The 21728-nt window shown below is 38.1% G+C and overlaps 2 protein-coding genes across 3 annotated transcripts; one reads left to right on the top strand and one right to left on the bottom strand.

Moving 5' to 3' along the window:
• Nucleotides 1-257: 257 nt before the first annotated feature.
• LOC108666434 lies at nt 258-14632 on the top strand. 2 transcript variants are annotated; one of them, XM_018153310.2, is made up of 11 exons: nt 258-357; nt 665-769; nt 1180-1272; nt 1463-1552; nt 4118-4814; nt 5302-5459; nt 5827-10956; nt 11231-11348; nt 12076-12228; nt 13261-13416; nt 13836-14632. In XM_018153310.2, exons 1-11 carry the CDS (start codon nt 277-279, stop codon nt 14036-14038), a joined length of 6984 nt encoding a protein of 2327 aa, XP_018008799.1. In that variant the 5' UTR covers nt 258-276; the 3' UTR covers nt 14039-14632. The 2 variants fall into 2 exon arrangements, with proteins under 2 accessions (XP_018008799.1, XP_047740909.1); XM_047884953.1 differs by lacking the exons at nt 12076-12228; nt 13261-13416; nt 13836-14632 and adding an exon at nt 12006-12066.
• On the bottom strand, nt 14599-21631 carry LOC108666435 (glutaredoxin-2, mitochondrial). Its single transcript, XM_018153312.2, has 3 exons — nt 21441-21631; nt 16031-16135; nt 14599-15061 (listed from the first exon to the last, which is right to left on the bottom strand). Exons 1-3 carry the CDS (start codon nt 21570-21572, stop codon nt 14957-14959), a joined length of 342 nt encoding a protein of 113 aa, XP_018008801.1. The 5' UTR covers nt 21573-21631; the 3' UTR covers nt 14599-14956.
• Nucleotides 21632-21728: the final 97 nt, after the last annotated feature.

Genomic DNA, 21728 nt, shown 5'->3' with positions numbered 1-21728 from the left:
GATGACAATAGTGGCTATGAGCCAATGATGATAATTTCTTCCATAAAAACTAAGATAAATGACCCATTTTGGCCAGCATTTTTCAATAATCTTTGTAAAACATTTGTTTTGGATATTCAAATGTCTGCATGTTCACATATTTGCATATTAAATGGTTAAGCACTAGGCAACTTACCTGTCATTTAGAATCTTTGTTGTTAGTGCTTGAGTTAACAATTATTATTTTGTAATTTGTTTACTTTATATATCTATTTCAGCAGTTATTGGTAACCTGACATGGATGAAACACAGAATTTGTCCTGTACACAGACATTTTTTGATGAGGCCGGCGATGAAGATGCCAGCAAGCCACCAGTGGTGAGATTTATACCAGCCTCTTATTATTGATACTTGTATCATATGTCATTAATGCATTTTTTAGCAGGAAATAAAAAGTTGTAGGCATTAAGCTCTTATTTAATTAGAAATTTGGGGTAAATTCTTATACCTTTTGTATATAAAAATGCTATACTGTATTTGTATTCAAATATATAAAACATTGGTACAAAACTAGTTTTATATATAGTGCTTGCACAATTTTTATACAGCAGATCCCTGCATTAATTTGCTTTATATGCATATTTTATTTCATAGTAACTGGATTAACTTGTGTTTCTTTTCCCAGACTTGTTGGCTAGAAATAGCCGGAGTGAAGCACGAGCTTGTGTTTGGTGAAAATAAAATTGGACGAAACCCCAAAACATGTCAGGTTCTACTGAGAAATGCTGTGGTGAGTGAATATTATTACATTTAATCAATATATGTTGTTTGCAATTTATTGTTGCTACCGTATCATTATCAACTCAAGCTTGGTGCAGCAAATTTTTTGGCTGGAAAGAAACATTCACATCCATTTTTTATCTAGGCATAAAATATGCTTGAGAAAAATCATACTTGCCTCAAAATTTTGAAGTGTTGTTTGAATTGGGAGTTCTAACTGAAGAAATGTTTGAAAGAATCTGTCCTTAATTAATAATTACTAATTTTATATAGGTAGTAGTTAAATAATTACCTATAGAGCCTGAATTTTGATGGCTAAAGGGTTCTATAATTCTCAGTGATTAACCATCTCCTAGGAGCTTATGTTTATACTGCAGCCTTGTATAAGATGATCACTCTGTCGTATTGTCTCATTGCCAGAGTGTGTCTAAAGAGCATGCCGTGCTGCATGTTGGTTTCGGCTGCAGTACTCTTGTGGACCTTGCGAGTCGGAATAAAACCAGACTGGGCAAGGTAAATTCTCCTTTGCAGAAAATGGCAACAATGTTAGTGTTCCTTATGAAATATTCTTTTTAAATCTAAATTTATCTAATGTTTATTAAATAATAATAATAATGTCTGTAAATTCTGTCATTTGTTGTGATAAATTAGTTATACGTCAGTGTCATTTTAGTGTTTAAAGTAATTCGACATTCTGTTGCAGCAAATTCTTTGTCCGCACATCCAATATGCTATTACCGGAGGTGCAATGCTGCAGTTTGGAGTTGTCAAGGCCAAGTTCATCACTTCGTCTGTGAGTTTATTACTTCCCTTGTTTATTTTGTGACTATTTCACATCTCTTAGTTAGGATAGCACCATTGTTAAGAGTCCATAGATAAAATTTAATTGCTCAACTGCATTATACAGTGACGCTCATATTTATTGGCAACTTTCAACTCTAAATTTAAATATTGCACCTATGTCCAAGCTACTGTTGAAATATTAGTGTGCTTGTATTAAAATTAGTGTGCTAGCCTGTAATCGTGTGAACTAATTTCTTACCTTAAAAATATATTATTCATTTAATATTTTCAGGTATATCTTATTTTGTAAATTGATTGTTATTTTCCTCGTGCAAAATTAATGGCAACCTTTACATAAAATCAATTTAACTCATCATTATTGATCAAGAATATTCTAGGTTCATCTGAGGATGACTCTACAACATTGCAAAACATTCCAAAACACTTTGTGCCTATACTATAAACCTATACGCCAAGTTTACGCTTTCTCAGTTAGTCGTCGGGAGCAGTCGTATAAACACATCTCCAAGATTTTCTAAATTCAATTATGGCGAAGACTTCTGAATACTCACAGGACATAAGGAAGTGTGTAGTTGAACTACACAATAAAGTAAATAGATATAAAAAAAATCAACTCTGAATGTTCCAATTTCATCCGTAAGGAATATTATTGTCAAGTTCAGGAATGATGGGACCACTGCTAATCGAGCACGAACCGGTCGTGATCGAAAATTAACCGAAAGAGATGTGCGTTCCTGCATGAAAATAGTAAATAAAGACCCGAAGATCACTTCCAAGGAATTACAATCACATCTGGCTAGTACTGGAACAACTGTGGATGTGTCAACAGTGCGACGCTACCTGAACCGTGAGGGCCTTCACGGGCGTGTACCAAGGATGAAGCCACTGTTGAAGCCAATTCACAAGGAGAAGCGTTTAGAGTTCGCCAGGAAGCACATCGATGCTACTCAAGCAGAGCTCAATAATATATTGTGGTCGGACGAGACAAAGCTTGAACTTTTTGGTGTGAATGACAACCGCTTTGTATGGAGGAAATCTGGCGAAGCTCTGCTGGAAAAGAACACTCTGCCTACTGTGAAGCATGGTGGTGGGTCCATCATGTTGTGGGGATGCTTTGCTGCTGCAGGTACTGGGAATATTTCCGTGATAGAGGGCATCATGAATTCTAAAGGATATCAACACATTTTAACTGATAATGTTAAGCAATCGGCAAGAAAACTGCATCTTGGACGGGCATTTGTCTTTCAACAGGATAACGACCCTAAGCACACAATCATATCAACACAGAAATATTTTGCTACACAGAAATTGAGAGTGTTGGAATTGCCTTTCCAAAGCCCAGATTTAAATCCAATTGAAAATTGATGGAGGGAACTCAAGAGGCGTGTTCATAAAAGAAGCCACAGCAACATCGAAGAATTGAAGACTTTTGCCATTGAAGAGTGGCGCAAGATTCCTACTAAAACATGCCAACACCTCGTATAAACATACAAGAAGCGTCTGTCTGCTATCAATGCTGCCAAGGGAGGTCACACAAAGTATTAAGTTAGAGTTGCCAACAATTTATGTTTTTTTTTTAAATGTTGCCATTTCTTTTGCTTTTGGTGTTTTTCTAATAAATATAAATACAACAAAGATATAACGTTTTACTATCCGTTATGCACAGTAATTAGATGTTCTTTGATCAATTTAACTGGAAAATTTAAATGCAAAAATTGCAATAAATGCTTCAAATTATATTATTTCTCAAATTGAATATTTTTAAGCGTGTTGCCAATCAATATGCGCATAACTGTATATCATTTACATGAAAGTGTATTCCATAGCTTAGTATAATGAACCGCCATATTTTAAAAACATGTTTTTTTAGATTGAATTTAAATAAACCAATTAGAAAATTAAAGCCTAATTTGTTTCCAAGTCCAAGTTATATATACCTGAACATGAGTATGTGGGATACGCGCCTAAATAGACCCTATATATATTTATTTATATTTAAAGCGCCTGGCTTCAAACACAAACGATCAAACTATATCATATGTATTAGATTATACTCTGTGTTGCAAGTATCAATCATACCCAGATTATATTCAGAACTTCTTTGTATTGCTGTAATTAGATGTGGCTGACCCAAGGTTCCAATTTATCAGTTTTGTTGTATCACTAAAGTCTCTTAAATGTTGCACTTGCGTCATATATTTCATAACTAAAATAATGATTGCTGAGCTGATTCGTTGATGAAACTTCTGGTGAATAAAATGTATTTAGTTATATACTTATAACAATCTATAAGTTATCACCGTTAGACATCCTGCTTCTTGCAACTCTACCTCATTTTCACCATCTTATCTGCAACACATCGTAATTCCCCTTAACATCTCCAAAACATTGTACCTGTTCTTATATCTCTTAAAATAATGCATTCACAGTGCAGATTTAATCGAGTTTATCCGTACTGTATTACAATGACATTGTTATATTAAGAACCTTTGCAGAATCTCTCATTTTTTATATGTTACTAGCTCCACTAAAACCGGTTTGTTTCGTTTTACAGGACTCAGATAATAATATGGATGTTACCGGAAACAATGGGCTGAGACCAGAGAGAGATACCGATTCATCGACGAGAGCCTTGCATCCCGATGAGCAGTTGCAGCAGCCTTCAGGAACTCCTGCCTCCACCACTGCAGTAAATTCTTGTACTCCCAACAGTCGTCAAGATGACTCATCACCTCTGTTGAAACTGAAGCAAGGAAATGCTACAAATATTGCGAAACCCTTATCTTTGAGCCTCGATAATCAGTTTAAGAATTCCTGTTACAAAGATACGAATGTTGAATCTTCAAGAAAGGCAGGGTTTTGTTCACCATCTCCTGAAAATGAAGCCAATACCCAGCCTAATAAAAGTTCACAGTCTGTCATTGTTGAAAACTTCCTTTCTTGCACTCCTGTGATGGAGGTGACACGGAAAAAAATTTGCAGTCCGTTTAGAAAAAAAGGTGAGAAGGATCGTATCTACGCTCGCAAGTGCTTCTTCATGCCCAGCCCAACCAAACATGTTGTTGAGGAGAGTGACGAAGAAGGGACCGTCAAGTCTGATGACAGTGACTCTTGTGACTTGGATGACAGCATCATCAGTCCAACTCAACATCCAACAACGTCGTCCACGTTGCTGATGATAAACAAAACTTCGTCTCTATCCGTCCAGGGAGGCGGGCCATCACGAGCTGTGCGGTCTCCTGAACATCCCGGTAACTCTGAGAGATGAGAGCTGGTCATGTGTTGTTGTTTCATTTTGGTGCTTGATATTAAATTTCCTAGCAGCTCTTAATCAATTCTGGTGGTTATACTCATGTCAAGTCGACGAAATTAATAACGAGTTTCTGTCATTCATCCCTGCACTTAGTCTATAAGGTGGTGAGTGTAGCTCGGCTGAGATTCAAAATATTGATCTCATCCGATGTTTTTATTGCACGTTTTCAACATGGATAATGTATGTTACTCTAGCATTCGTAATGGATGTTACTCTAGCATTCGTAATGGATGTTACTCTAGCATTCGTAATGGATGTTACTCTAGCATTCGTAATGGATGTTACTCTAGCATTAGTAAAGTTTTTTCATTGTAACATTGTACCTGCCTATTTTGAATCTTCAATTTCTCTATGTTTCTATTTAGTCTTTTCTGATGGGTACTTCTACCGCGCCCAGTTTCCTGTACATGTTTCATTACGATCAGGTTTGCCTTCAGTCGTGCCCGAGACGCCGCTCTCAGCGCACGATCAAAGCTCCGCTTCTGCCGGCGATTTGTCAAGTTTGATTCCCAACTCGCAGATCTCTCCTGCTACGCCTTCGTTCAGGAACCCAATGGCTGCTAAAAATGCTTCTCACAATAAGGTAATGGTCCTGAACTTTCGTCACTGATATTTTACTACCGATTTATATATTATAATCATATATTATTTGATAATCAACTCTTTGTTCAGTTATGTGACTCACGTTTATTATTTGAATAGTGAATGCGATTTTCTGAACAACATTTTTAAAATTTGCCTTAGGTGACATAGTCGCCCGTATATCTTACCCGCTGGTCTATCGGGTTTTATCAAGTTGAGTATTTGGGACTTCCATAAACAAAGTTACATTATAAATTTAATTTAGCTGTATCGTAAAACTTGTGATGCTACCGTGGTGATGAAGAGGATATATATTTTGATAGAGTGATGGATAGTAGTATTTATTAAATTATTTTTTATTATTGCAGAATTCTACAAGAACTATCGATAGTTTTAGCTACAGGTTCACCGAAGGATACAATAGTGACGCTGGCACAGACACTGACGATGATGGCGTCGATGTTACAGTGAAATTGCACGATGAAATTGCAGCAACCAGCAAAGTAGCAAAACACGGTGAAAATATCGACAAAAAAGACAATCTTACGGAGAAATCTACTCCTGAAATATTTAGTGAGCTAACACAAGTGTGTCGGTCGACTCAATCTACAGATATTGTCAACTCTAACATTGCCGACCAAAATGACACTTTGGTGTCGACTCAAGACGTCTTAGAAGCCTTTGATAACCAGTCAAGTGACGCAGCTGTTGACATCAGCTATGAAACTCAGGATATTTTGTCTGCATTTGATAAAACTGCTGAACATGCCGGAAAATCAGTCACTTCTGAATTCAAAAAACCATTCTCAACTCCTGCTAGAAAGATAAAAAAGACTTGTCAGGCTAATACCGATGTATCCTCTTACGATGAGTTCAGATCTATTGATAACGTCTCGACTCCAATTGTCTCGGATTTATGTGATTATCCCACTCAAGTTTACAATTCTCCTCCATTGACAGCAGAAGAGGATTTGTCGTTAGCTTCCACGCAGCTTTTCACCGGGAGTACAAACTCTGCAGAAATGCCCACCCAGCCATCCATTCCCGAAGATCAGGATACATTTTCTGAAGACAGCGTCAGTGACTTGTGTACTCAAATTTTTAACGAAAATTCTGATAATTTTGATAGATATCCAGGCATGCAGACTCCGGTATCTCGGTCTCAAAAACTTAAAAGAAAGAGCCGGGATGGAGCTTTGACTCCTCGACTCTTGAATACCACTGAACCTGAGAGTCCCAGCTGCCTTCCTACTCAGCTTTTCACGGAAGATGAGGAGTCCCAGCAAAAGGAGTTGAATGAAAGCATGACCTCTGGACCTCACAATCTTTCAACTAATACCTCGGCAATGGCTAGCTCGGAGACATTGAAACCAAAAGATCTTCAAAGCGATAAATTTTCTGTGTCGGAGATGGAGACTCAGTTGTACTCCAATTGTGCGGAGTCTTCAAATACTCATAAACTCCTTAGTATTGGAGACAAAACTCTGAGTGAGATGGAAACGCAACCTTACTTCGGATCTGAGTCCATTGAAGAATTACCATCTATGACTGAAAGTGAGGAAGCTTCAGCACCTCCAGCGGAGCTTGAAGAAAGCTCCTGCAACTCAGCTACGCAGCTCTACGTGGGGGAGGTTATAGCTGAGGATGATGGCGCGGTCGATGTAGATGCCACTCAGTTATTTGACTCGGCATCAAATGGGTCCCAACCGACGGTTGCGGAGGGTTCGCACCAACAACTGTACGATCTTCCTACTCAAGAAATGCTTGAAGAAGAGAACGAAGAAAAGACTTCTGATCGGGCTGATGAGAGCAAGTGTGATGGCAATCCTAGAGATGGAGACAGAACACTAACACCAGTTGTTAACGGGGCGCTAGATCCAGACTTGCCAACTCGAGAGACATGCGGAATTCAAGGGTCTCCTTCGCTGTTGAATAACGATTTTTGTGTTGATAAACGCATGATTTCAGACTCAGTTCTTCATAAGGAACTCGATGATATGGATTTGACTCCTTCCTTGAATCCGGATGCACGACTAAGCCATAGTCGAACTGTAAATGCCGAGTCATTGCCGGCCGAGCTTCCAAAGTTTGACGAAGATATGGACACTGACAGCTGCAATTCTTCGATTGCATCCGACACATTACTTTCTGAGTTACCTTCAGAGGCGCAACTCGAGGATAGAGTCATGGCAAATTCTGAACCAGACTCTTCAACAGAGTTTAGCATGGAGAAAAGTAAATTTCTTCAGCAATCGCTTTCCGAAAATGACGAGAATCGTGAAAATCGCAATTTTGATCGAACAGTAGAAAGTGCGACTTATGATAAGAGTGAAGAACCTGAACTGACGAGCGACAATCAAAGAACGTCTCGAACAAGTGACTCTCTGGGGACATCAGAAATAGAAAGAAACATGGCTCAGGAATCGACGCCAGAGCAGGACTATGGCGCGGACCTCAGCACAGACGATGAGGGGGAACGCGCCGATGACTCCTGCCAGCAATTGCCGGTCACCACAAACTCATCAAATCAAGACAGTACACATTTAAGCTCTGTCCCTGCAAATACGAAGGCTGAGAACGCGAGATCTGAATTGAATACAAGTATTAATTTGTCGGAATCAACTCCATCAGCAACTCATGTTGACTTATCAAGAAATGATACAACTTCGTCGGTGGCTCCTGGTGACCTGCCAATGCCTGGTACAATTTCGTCGGTGTCGCAAGATGAGACATCAGTGATTAAATCTGCTTCACCAATGACCGATATTGGCTTATCAGTGACCAATACAGACTTAGCAGTGGCTGATGTAGCTTCCTCTGTAGTTGATGCCTTATTGGTGGCCGAGAAAGCTTTGTCATCACCTAGGAACAAAAAACCAGTTTATTTACCTTCCACCTCAGCGGATAAAAGTGACGTAACTCCTACCCTTGGTATATGTGCCACTTCAGGTCGTGATTCTCAGTTCAGCGCTTGTGAGCCAGACAAAACTAACGCTGAAGTTGCCAATACCTCTGGACATTCTTCTTTCCAATTCGGATCCAATCCTTATCATGTTAACGAATCTGACAGCGACGACGGTGTCGAAAATATGTCCGTTGACACCATCATTTTTACGTCTGATGTCGAGTGCGGAGAGCAGCCTGATGGCCTCTCCTCGCCAGCTAAAAGTATTGCCTCTTCTTCTCGCAAAACTCCAGAGCGTGTCCCGAAAATTCTATGTAATTCGGATGATGAAAAAGTTACTATTGCGGCAAACCCCCGTCAGTCGACATTGCTTAAAAAGAAGTCTGTATTGCCAAAGAGTTTTGTGATTTCCAGTGATGAAGAAGAGGAAGTATCAGCTACTTCACAAGCGCTGTTTAGCATGAATATGTGCACTGTTGATGAATTGAATTCTTCGAATTTTACTCCTGTTGAGGAAACTATCAATAAAAGCGACCAGGCCTCAGCAAGCTCCTCATGTTTGCCTTCTCGGATGTCTACTTCTGGTAGTTCCTCACAGACAAAATCTACTGAAGATACAATAGCTTGCAATAAAAGCAAACGTTTGATACCTTCAAGAAGACTGCGTTCACAAATGTTGGCTAATAGAAGCGATGAAGTCCGCACGTCTACAATTATCATTAGCAGCGACTCAGAAGAGGAATCTGAGAATCTTATAATCAAGTATGAAGACATATATAAAGAAGCATCTCGGGCTAAGAAAAAGATATCATCTCCTCCTGTAGAGGCTCTTGATGCTGAGGGGGAACGGAGTTTTGATGCGTCGGCTGCTGGAACAAGTAGAGCTACTTCGCTCGTCAGTGGAAAACGAACTCGAGGAAGACCAAAGAGAATGAATGTCAAGAATGGTGGGCATTCTTCTACCCAGGAGGATTCGTTACTAGTCAATAAATCTGCTGAAACAAATGGTGATACTAGCGTTAGTGTAGTTGTTGTCAAAGAAAGCAATGAAGTTGCGGATAGAATTGGTAATGGTGTTGGGAACAAAAGAACCTGTTCAGCTTCTTCCAGTAACAAATTTAGTTGTAGAGCATCGGCAGCGACTAATGCCGGAATTGTCGTGTCGCCGGGTCCGACTACGCGGAGCGGGCGAACTCGCCGTGCTCCCTCTCGATTTTCAGATTATGCTACGACGCTTGATAAACAAACTGCTCACTCTGAAGAACATCGTGAAACTAACGTCAGGGTTAACAAGAAAAAGAGCAAGTCTCAAGAAAATATATGTAATGAATCAAAGTTGGTTGATCACGAGAAAGCACAAGTATCAGAAACAAAGAATAGTGACGAGAATATTGAGCTGAACATTCCACCTTCGTCGACTGATTTAAAAGCACTGAGGGCGTATCGCACCGACATTGCAAGAAATAACTCAGCAAATCAACGTGATTGTGACCATGTAGTACAACGCAGTTTGCCTGTAGGACAGCTTGATGTGCCGTCTACGAGCTCCAGTGCACCTTCAGTAATAATATTTGATGCTGTGTCAAGCCCATCGGAAACAGATTCTGAGAATGAAGCAACTGAAATGTCAAATCGTAAAACTGTTACGAAGGCAATTATTTCATCTCAGTCTAAAGTGCCCTCCACTACTGATGTGGCAGCTATATCAACTCGAACTACCAGATCAAAAAATAGAGCCAGTATCGAAACATCGACTTTATTGGAAGGCAGGCCTCCGATCAGAAAGCCCAAGGGTCGAAAAAGTGTTGCCGTGTCTTCGTCAGAATTCAAAATCATCCCACGTCAAAACAAGTCTAATGATGTTCTCCAAAATAATGTTTCTGATCTGAATCAAATAAAAGATAACTTGATTAGCTCCCGAACCGCCAAACGATCGACAAAATATAAACCTATCAAGGATGCAACTGCAACAACTTCGGGCGAGGCTGGGGTACGGCTGAACTCTACTCGCGCTTCTGCAAGAACGTCGGCCCAAAATTCGGCGCGAAAACGTGAAGCGTTGAACGTTGTTTCAGAAGATGAAGATGGAATCTCAGCTCTTAAAAATGGAAGTAAGAAATTGAAGACCACAGACGATACTGGACCATCGTCTCAGTCCCCAGCATCATCGCAATCCTCAGTGGACTCGCAAGAATCTCAAAGCTCACTTTCATCAGCCAGTACTGTTGTTTTAGCCACTAACGGAAAAACTTCTAAGAGTGAGTTAGTTCATCCAAAGACTGGGGCAGAGAATAGAAAATCTGATAATTTGGGTTCAACGGACGGTGCTATGATGTTAGAAACAGCGAAGAAGCGTGAATATCCGGGCCCCTCTGATATTAAAGGAAAGAGAGGCAGACCTCGCAGTAATACGAGAACTCCCGAAACAAAACCTGAAGCTCGAGACGAGCTAAATGAAACGAATCTCTCTATACAAAGTGGGGAGAGTTTCGCGTCGTCCATTGGACGAAGACGTCAGGGAGGCTCGGGTCTTCCGCGCCGCTCCTCCGCCGCGTCTACGAACAGGAGATTTGCTTCAGACGGTCTCGAGGAGGTAACACGCGCTGATATTTCCCTGTTTAGATTATTATAATTGGATTGATTTAAAGGTTACTATGATGTTGTTACTGCTTACGCTTGAAATTTCCTTTTGATAATGTCTTTCTGTGATGGAAGCTCGGCCATATTTTGAATATAAATCCAATATATATTTGATAAACAGCTGTTGATCTTAACCCGCTACAACTTCATTCTCTTGTTACAGACCAACTCGGTAGTTGTTGCTCTCTGCTCGCTACAATCGCTACAACTTCATTCTCCTGTTACAGACAAACCTGCTGCTGAGCTCGCCGGCTGAACGGCAGGCGCGAGCCAACACCAAGCCTCGTGTGCTCTTCACAGGCACCGTGCCGTCTCCTGAGAATCTCAGAACAGTCAAGAAACTTGGTGAGAATTTAACTTTTTGGTATGCCTATACTACATCAATCCAAACAACCATTACTTTATTGACAATGTTTGAAACTCGATTGTTTGATCAAATTAAAAGTATTTGATTCTTAGATTCACGCTTGACGCGAATTCACTTATCGTCATAAGGACATCTACTGTGAAAATAAATTTTTGCGTAATTCATTTTCAGTGTCCTTCATCTGTATCTAAATTTTTCTCATCAAGTTAATATAACTAAATTGCCTCTTGTATTCGAATAACATTCAATGTTGTGTTTTGGAAACAATTGGAGAGTCTTCATTAGACTGCTATTATTCTTAATTCTTATACTATTATACAACCATTTCAACCGTTATGACATTTGTGCATGAATCTTGTGAATGCTATATCCTAGTATCTAAGAATACTATTGATCGTTACGACACATTTGTTTGCTCTTGGTAATTCCATGAACATTATTGGTCGTGGTATCTCACGTACCATGTCACGACACCACACGACGCATTTGTTTGCTCTTGTTTACCCCATGAACATTATTGGTCGTAGTATCTCAAGAAGCATGTTACGACACATTGTACGGGCAGGCGGTGTGGTGGTGGAGAGCGCCGTGCAGTGCTCGGTGCTGGTGTCATAACACATTATCTGTACGGGCAGGCGGGGTGGTGGTGCAGAGCGCCATGCAGTGCTCGGTGCTGGTGTCATAACACATTATCTGTACGGGCAGGCGGGGTGGTGGTGGAGAGCGCCGTGCAGTGCTCGGTGCTGGTGTCTGAGACAGCTAAGCGCACCTGCAAGCTGCTGGCGTGTGCTGCTCGCGGCGTGCCTGTCGTCACCGAGGCTTGGCTCGCGTCCTCCGCTGCTGCTGCTGCCTTTACTGGTCAGGCCTTCCTCACTATAGTCACAAGTACAATGTTGATCATCCTAAAAAAATAATTACAAGGTGGTAACTCTGTCAGCTAATTACTAACGGCTTTTCTAAACGACGCAATTGCAGACCAGAAATCGACTCCTACTTTTACTTATACCGCTACGTGTGCTTACTTGAGCGAGTTTTTATAGTACTGCCCCTGTTCATTTATCAATAGCTTATGAATGTTGAAGCATTCGTAATATGACGAGCGTAATTAAGCCGTTGCTACATTCTCGTGTTTTGTAATAACCACACTGCATGAATATTTCAATATATTTATTTTTTAAATCATATTTATTCAATCATATTATATTATAAATGTTTGTCCGTAATAATTTCTCGAGTTATACACTACAATCAGTTGTTAAATATAAACGGTAGCATGTAGCTTCCTTACCATAATTCCTTCTGTTTCGCTTATCTGCAAACGCGTAAAAAATTCTGTTCTTGGAATGTGTGCATTCATGACCATCGCAATACTACGGATACTTTTCATCTCCCACCTCTGAATTAGGGTCAGCTTGTGCACACCTCACTTCACAACTTCTCCCCGGTCATTTCTATTCAAGCCTTGAGTTGTCATCAACGGCGGCAATGACACGATTATTCAATTTGTATTACCTTCAGAATTTATTAGTCACAGACGCGAATCCGTTGCCAAAAATTTTAGTTTACAGTTGGGTGCTCCGAAATAATTTTACTGTAAACTAATATCTGATGAAGACGAGCAAAAAAAGTAATATAATATATTAAAGAAGCCTTATAATGTTCCTACAATGGCGGCAAATTATAGACGTTTATTGTCGGACGGGTTTTGACTGCGAGAAATAGCGAGGTTATTGAATAGTCAAGGTGAAATTTATTCAGACATACCAGTATGCACAACTACAACGATTTTTTTCCCTGTTTCTATGAACGATCAATGTAATCTCTTTGTAGGACCCATGATGTTAGGTTTTAAAGCAGTATTCAAATGAAGACGTGTCTTTCATGCCTCAGATCCTTGGGAGTTCATCGTGCAAGACAGAGACATGGAGAAGAAACATAAATTTGATCTCAAGAAAACACTGACCCAAGCGAGGGAACGCAAGGTGTTTGCTGGCCTTAGTATCCATGCTACGGCGAGCGTCAAGCCAGAACCCGACCAAATGAAAGGTAATCAGCATCATTGCCTTTAACGTTAATTCTCCAAAATGTTCACAATTATGAAACATCTAAGGGATTATGATACACAATTATGAAACATCGCTGAACGTCTAATTTACAGCTCCAAGCTACGCCTTAACCGCGCTTAGATTATTGGAATCTCATCTCTCTCGAATTATTTGCTATAATTGTAGAGGTTGAACGCAGTTAAAAATTCGCTTCTGGGGGTTCTAATAATTAGGTCTTTTTAGATAAATATTCATCCTGTTAACTATTATGTTAGTAATTATTGTATTGAATTTGCATATCAGTAATTATTGTTTCTCGTATTTTCAAATTCAATGGTTCTAAAAGTTCATTACAAATTTTATTCCACACTCGTCTTTTTATGCTTAGTAATTAGTTATTTTTCTCGATTGTTTCCGTAGACTTGGTGGAGTGCGGAGGTGGAGAATACCTGGAAAGGCCGCCTCGAAGCCACTACCCTGGCGTTGTGGTGGTATCCTGCGCCGAGGACAACAAACGCTGCTCTTCATTCCGTAAACTTAACATCCCCGTGGTGTCCGTGGAATTTGTACTCACCGGCATCTTGCGTGCAGAAGCTAATGTTCCGCTTTACCTTCTGACCTGATTCTTTTTTGGGTTTGACGTAATTGTAATCGCGTGGTTTTCATGTTAATAATGGATTATCTTGGTTTAAGCACTCTCACAATTGTTCAGTTCTCTCACGAAGCTATTTTAGGTTTAAATGTATAAGCCAACGTTGAGTTTGTAGTTTTATTCGTATTCATAGTCTTGCTTGACGGAGAAACAGATCTGTAAGCTGCTTTCTGCAAAGGATTTTTATAAAGTTGATTTAGTGAAATGCTTCATGCACCTGATTTTTGAACCGGCACGATATGTTAGTTATCTACTATAACGGAGTCTAAATATCTATTAGGTAGAATTCACTATTTCAATCACGAATTTCATGTGTAGGTATTATCATAATTCGGAATGTGCCTTAACTTAGAGGAACTATTAGGTTACGTTGCTATTTTTGGATGCTTTCTTGCATTTTATGTATTTCACTTAATTTCTCTTAGGTTCTTATGCTACGTTTCAATCAATTTTAAATTCCTTAGCTATATTTTACCTTCCATAGCAGCTATATAAGTTTCACTCGCTCACTGCACTGTAGTTAAACAAAAATGGACTGCAGGATTTAATAAAGGATAAAATTACATGAGTGATGTTTTCATTTACGCCGCAACAAACACTAGCCATTTATACTACAGCAAGTAGCTCTTTTAACATGGAATGAATATGAATCTAGTAAAAGTGCGGGTTCTTTTATTTCCAATGATGATGACATAAAATTTCCATCGCGAGAAGTTACATCAAATATCTCAACAATACCCCTTAATAAATCGCACTCAAAGTGATGCAGCTTTGATCAGTTCTGACCAAAAGTACAGATGACGCTCAAGCCCTTGGTGCGGCCGATTTCTTGTCCGTGAGATTTACAAACTTTATTTTTGATGGCACGCCTCTTATTTCCGGTGTCATCTTACTGGCATGCCGCTATCATCTTCTGCAGCTCACCGCTGGCATACAACGCTTGTGTTTCTGAGCCCCCGCCGATACACTTGCCTCCAATGAACACACGAGGCACCTGAAGCAGACAGTTTGTAATAAATACTAAAGGAACATAAGACAAAGCTATTTTTCAGCTGTTCATGAACGCCCGATAACCGCAGTCAAGAAACTTTTAATAATTGCACCATGGCAAAATTCTCATTTGTAGTCTTCCAATTAGAACTAAGCAGTAAACTCAATACTTAATCACACTAAAAATGTTACTAGAAAATTTTACTAAAAAGCAAGGGTTTCTAATATAGTAATTCATTTCAGAATATCCAACATCATATGCTAGCCAGTGTTTAATTCTGGTCAAAGATACACTGTGACCTGATGTACCAAAGTGGCTGATTACTTATAGGTAAATAAAAGGATACTCCCATGCAAAGCTCAGTAGCCACATCTTTATTGAATTTTTTGTGTCTTATAAAGCAGCTTCTTGCTGACATTTCACTGGGAGATAACTGTGCTCACAACTCACAAGGTTATTGATAGCAAGGCCATGCACTTACCAAAATAGTAATTGATACCTAATGTAATGTAATGTACCTAATGTAATATACCTTACTCTGAAGTGACACATAAAGAAAAAGCCCATATTGAAGCAGATTTTCTGATGCCTTCACCACAATTGCTCATTTGGCTCACTTTCCTAGCAGATGGAGACAAATTTCACCACTTTGGTCAAGTTGGTGTAGCTCTATAGCACACAAATATATGATTTTTAATGGTTATTCTTCAACTTTATTGTTTCTACAAGTGATTAAATTTATAATTTAACCTTAAATTCCTAACTTTTAAAGTAAAATCTATTTAGAATAAGCTTTAAAAATTGAAGTGGGACATATATAATATACATGTGCCACCAGCCCACTGACTATGCCCTATACTATTAATATACCTTGTGCCTTGGCACACATATTTACCACCTCAAAGATTTACTCAACAGTCTGACAAATGACAGACATTTCAAAGTTCCAGCCACAAAGATCAATCAACTCACAGATCGGGCCCCAGTGATGTGCTGAAGAGCATCTTGTATCTCAGATGTATTGTGCTCTTTATTGATGTCAATATTCAGGTAGGACACTCCCATGTCAGTAAACACCTGGAGAAACAATAGAATTAGAATTTGTCTTAGGTTACGTATTAGTGTCAGGTAAAGTTACATTGTTTACTCAACAACTCAACTCTTGAAGCATACAGCATCACATATTTTGTCTGAATTTAAAATGTCATTTCATGGATCTTGCAGTTTTGGTAACATTTGGATAAGTAATTACAATCATACAATATAATATAACAAATGAAAGTTTAGCAGAATTTTAGCGGCTAATGGCACAGCTAAATTGGATAGAAAAAGAAACAATTTTCTTTTCTATTGCAAGGGTGAGTCTGAGAATAGCATGTTTAAAAAAATCATTAGTATGAAATTTGGTAGGGCTATGAAATGAACAGCCTAAAATAATACTTAATGTGGAATATTGAACCAAAATTTCTGAAATTTGTGTCTAGGGGCACTGCCTGCTCTAGGCAGTGAGCATCAGCAACCTGCAAGTTGCAACCAACATTTACCCTACTAAGCTCAGTAAGCTGAGAGTAAAAGCTAGGCTGGTCACATTTTCACTGAATAGCCTACTGTCAAACGGGGTAAAAAGGGACGGTTTTGAGCGTTTTTTGTTAACTTCTTACCATGAAACATTTCAGAAACAAGTTTAGGCTCATTTTATAGCTCTTTGCAAGGGCTATCGAATGGCATCTTCAAGAAAATTCCATATGCTACCGTCAAACGGGGTAAAAAGGGAAAGACAGGGTAATAAGGGACAGTCCTTCAACATTTTGTAGAAATGTTGTAGCAGCTAAACTAATTAAAATATTGAAAAACTAAAAATAGTGGTGTAAAGTTCAACATTTTTACTATCTATGGAGCATGAAGTAAGTTGAGAAATCATACATTTATTACCTCTAAAAAATCCCTGAAAAAAATGTGAAAAGTGAGATTTTGGAAAAGTACATCTGCTAAGGTCTGCAGCAGAAAAAAATATTTGTTGTATTGAAAATTTTACTTACATAAAAGTTACACACTAGTGTTGGCTTAAAAACGTGATTGATAGAATTTGCATATCTCATTCCAAGAAAAAATGGTGGCCATTTCTGCAAAATGGGGTAATAAGGGACAACCCCCTGGGGTAATAAGGGACACCCCTAAAATTGCATTTATAGCAGAACCTTGGTTAGCAAAGGTTCCAGTTAATGAAAAAATCAATTAACAACAAAGAATTTTGATTACATTTACCTCGCTCAGTGAAAAAATTTCACTTAATAAAAAATTACTGCAGCAGTCATCACAAAATTATGCATAGAATGTCATAGATAGAATTGAGCACGGGGCAACAATGAATGAAAAGTAATTAAGCTAAACTATGATTTATTTCTCCAAAAAATATGATGGTTCTCACTAAAATATTCCTTCCTGTTTCAGGTATGTTTTTTACAATCTTTTTTGTTATAGTGAATTCACTTAACTCGATTAACACTTTGACTGCGACTCGCAAAATAGCCTGTATTCCTGTGGTGCGACTCCTTCAAACTTGAATAACTTAAGTTACAGACAAGGCAGCGAGATCAGGGCTAGTGCGCTACTCTTGTCTGAGCGAGCTCTACAAGCTTCTGACATAAAAACCGTGAGCCTCTATTGGTGCACATCACCTGGGATGGAAACTTTCATCTTTCTAGGCAATGTGCGCCATATGAGGTACACGGCATTTATTACTCAACTACAATAAAAAATTTGCATCACACGGGTATCAACGCTTGAAAAAACATTTTCTGTGCAAATGAAATCAGATTGTGACTGCAATAATCAAACTACAAATCATTCTGAGGTAAAATGCTGCTAAATGGGAAGTTTATAATTCATTTAGATGATGTCTTACAAAATTGCTCTAAGCAAAGCATGGAGTGGTACCGACAACTGTTCAAGATATTGGCAAAAACTGTAGCAAATACCTGGGTGCTTGGTGATCAGTTCTATAGTCAGTAAAAATCGATATGAATTGCTGAAGTCATATAAGATTACTGAATGTATTTTCACTAGTAATAGGTCAGACACGTGAATAAATGTTTCTATAACCAAATCACAATGATTTTACCACGTTTTTCTTAGCTCGCTTTCGTGTCTGTGATGATCAAATCTTGCAATCGATATTTCACCAACTTTCCCATTAGCTAGCGCTCTGAAACTAATTAAATACATATGCGCCCCACGTTTTTCGTTTTAGATGTTGTAAAATATTTTAACTGAAATACAAAAGACCAAGAGAATGAAAGCAAACAGAGATCAGTAGCTGCCGAAAAATTATTTTCTACTTTTGAGTCCACATGAAAAACGTGGTCTTTAAAAAATTTTTTTATACATTTTATTAGATGTTGGCGTTCCCGCACTAAAGTATTTGAAGCTGAGGATCTGAACTTCATGCCAAAAAAAGAAGTTAGTTAGTGCTAAAGTGAGACGAAAAGCTAGAAAAGTAAATATCAATTGCTAGCCCAGTACTCGGAATCCGTATCACTGTTTATCTTGCTTTTTACAGTATCATTCTGTTTCTGTGTGAGCTTAGGCAACTTTCAAATGACTAATACTTATTTTTCTACTGCTATAATCCATACCAAAACTGAAAAAATGATTTTCAACTTATTGGAACAGTATAACCCCCTTTATTTAATACTTTTTCTTTTTTGTAACCATTCATTATTTCAGGCTACATTCCAACTGCTAAGATTCTTATGATTTGATTGCACTACGTTCATATATGTTTTGAAAACATTATTGTCAATTATTCGTTATATTTTTCACAAGTTTATGATCTGGCTGATATTTTAAAGAGCTTTTTTTAAAAAACTAAATTTTTTAAGCGTGCGCCATATATGGCGCACATCACAGTTTGAGACATGCATGCATGTACCATATATATGGCGCACGTTGCTGTCAAAGTGTTAAAATTGTGCGAAATTACAAACCATCCTGTAAGCTTACAGATACAGAAGAAATGCTACATGGCTGCTGATATGAAGCTTGCAGTGGACAAGGTCATTGTCAATGCTCAATGGCATGTCCATGGATACAGTATTATCACATTAATAATATGGTAATGTATGGATAAGGTAATATTAAATCAATGAAGAAAAACCAAGTAAAAATCACAGAAAATTTCATTTATTCTACATTTACATCATCTACAAAGGAAGAGGAGGACTTCAGATTCAGAGTACTGTTAGTTATAGATGAGTACACTCTGCACGTTTCAAATGTTTAAAATTGAGTTTTATTTCAAGTGCCCTTTTTACCCCATTTCCAGATTAATTCAGGAGCCTTTTATATTGCATCTAGCTCCTTACAAATAGCATATGGCATTTTTTTGGAGATGCCATATGATAGCCCTTGCAAAGACCTTTAAAATGAGCCCAAACTTGTTTATGAAATGTTTCATGGTGAGAAGTTATTAACAAAAAACGATCAAAACCATCCCTTTTTACCTAGTTTGACGGTATTTGTAAGGTGCCAGACACAAAATTAAACCGTCCTAAATTACCCCTGGAAATGGGGTAATCCGGGACACTTGCAATAAAAGTTAATTTTAAAACATTTGAAACATGCAGTGTACTCATCCATTACTAACAGTACTCTGAAGTCCTCCTCATTCATTGTAGATGATATAGATGTAAAATAAATGGCATTTTTTGTGATTTTTACTTGTTTTTCCTTTATTGATATTATATTAACATATTCATTAATTACCGTATTATTAATGTGATATTACTGAATCCATAGACATGCCATTGAGCATTTACAATGACCTTATCCACTGCAAGCTTCATATCAGTAGCCATGTAGCATTTCTTCTGTATCTGTAAGCTTACAGGATGGCATGTAATTTCACGCCATTTCAATTGGGTTAAGTAAATTCACTATAAAAGAAAAATCATAAAAGAAACATACCTGAAACAGAAAAGAATGTTTTAGTGACAACCATCATATGTTTTGGAGAAATAAATCATAGTTTAGGTAAATTACTTTTCATTCTATAATGCCTGGTTCACAATTCTATATATACCATTCTATATACAATTTTGTGACAACCGATGATGCACTAATTTTTCGATAAGTGAATTTTTTTCACTGAGCAAGGTAAATGTAATCAAAATTCTTTGTTGTTAATCAATTTTTTTGTTAACTTGAGCCTTTGCTAACTGAGGTTCTACTGTAAAAGCATTCTTAAGGGCGTCCCTAATTATCCCAGGGGCCAGAGGGGTGTTGCTTTTTACCCCTTCGCGCGGAAATGACTGCCATTTTTTTAATGATATAGGCAAATTCTGTCAATTACATTTTCAAGCCAACAGTCCAACAACTCAGTGCAACTTTTAGGCAAGTAAAATTTTTTAATACAGCAAATATTTTTTTTTGCTTCAGGCCTTAGCAGAGGTACTTTTCCAAAATTGCACTTTTCACTTTTTTTCAGCCATTTTTTAGAAATAGTAAGTGTTTGATTTCTTGACTAGCTTTATACATTATAGATTGTAAAAATGTTGAAGTTTATGCCACTCAGGATGGAATTCTAATTTTGAAGGTTCATATATTATTTCGATCCACCAAGACCACTTTTTCTATCCAACATTGTTATTTGAGGCAAAAAATGAACTTCTTAAAGGCATAAAATACATAGGCTAACTTGCTCAGTTTCTATAAAGTACCTAACCACTTGGAAGTTTTATGCCTGCACCTTTCACTCAACAATTAAACTTAAGACTTATATAAAGTATTAGTTAGTTAAAAGTTTGTCTCTTAAGTTGACCGCAATGAACTAAACTTCATTATGTAATCATTAGGCAGGGATTTCCATCATGCTGATTTCGGAAGAGCGGCAGGCAGTTTCCAATGAGCTCAGTTTATATGATTTCACTGCAGTGGAAGGTGAGGTGGTGTAACGCGGTGGTAGGGTTGATTTTTCGATACGTTTTCATATATTAACATGAGAATATATTAACTATACAGAATTCCACACTGAATTGCCACTATTTTTAGTTTTGCAATTTTTTGATTAGTTTAGCTGCTAGCCTGCTACAACATTTCTACAAAATGTGGGACACGCCGTCACACGCGTCCCAATTTACCCCGCCCATACCTTTTTACCCCATTTGACGGTATTGACTATTATGCTCTGGTCTTACAAACAGGTACAAAAATAATCAATAGCAGAAATAACTAGATAAAAGACTTGTATTAGCTCACAAAGGCCTCTTAGGCCTGTCTTACCTTTTATCATCAGTTGGCAAAAATGAATCAACAAAACAAAGTACAAACTACAGTGCAGTCTAAGTTTAGTTTAAAAACATTTTAAAGAACATAAATTCAATACCTTCTTGGCCATTTTACAATACGGGCATGACGGCTTTTCATAGACCACAATACAGTTTCCATTAACTGTTTCCTGGATACTTTTTATCAAGGCCTCGTCCATCTCTTTCGGTGTCGATTGCCCAATTCCCATGTTCTTACTACGCCTGCTCCTGGGTAATTCCTATGAGTCAACATTGCCATGGCTTCGAAGATATCGAGACCCAAACATGTTTACTACCTGGTGCCCTAAAAAATATTTTTACCCTAAATGTAGAGACGAAGTCCTAAAGGTTCAGAACCCGTAAAA

The sequence above is a fragment of the Hyalella azteca genome, unplaced genomic scaffold (assembly GCF_000764305.2).
Source record: "Hyalella azteca isolate HAZT.00-mixed unplaced genomic scaffold, Hazt_2.0.2 contig16599, whole genome shotgun sequence".
Taxonomy (NCBI): Eukaryota; Metazoa; Arthropoda; class Malacostraca; order Amphipoda; family Hyalellidae; genus Hyalella; species Hyalella azteca.
Note: the sequence above shows the minus strand (reverse complement) of the source record. Positions and strands in the feature narration are given on the sequence as shown.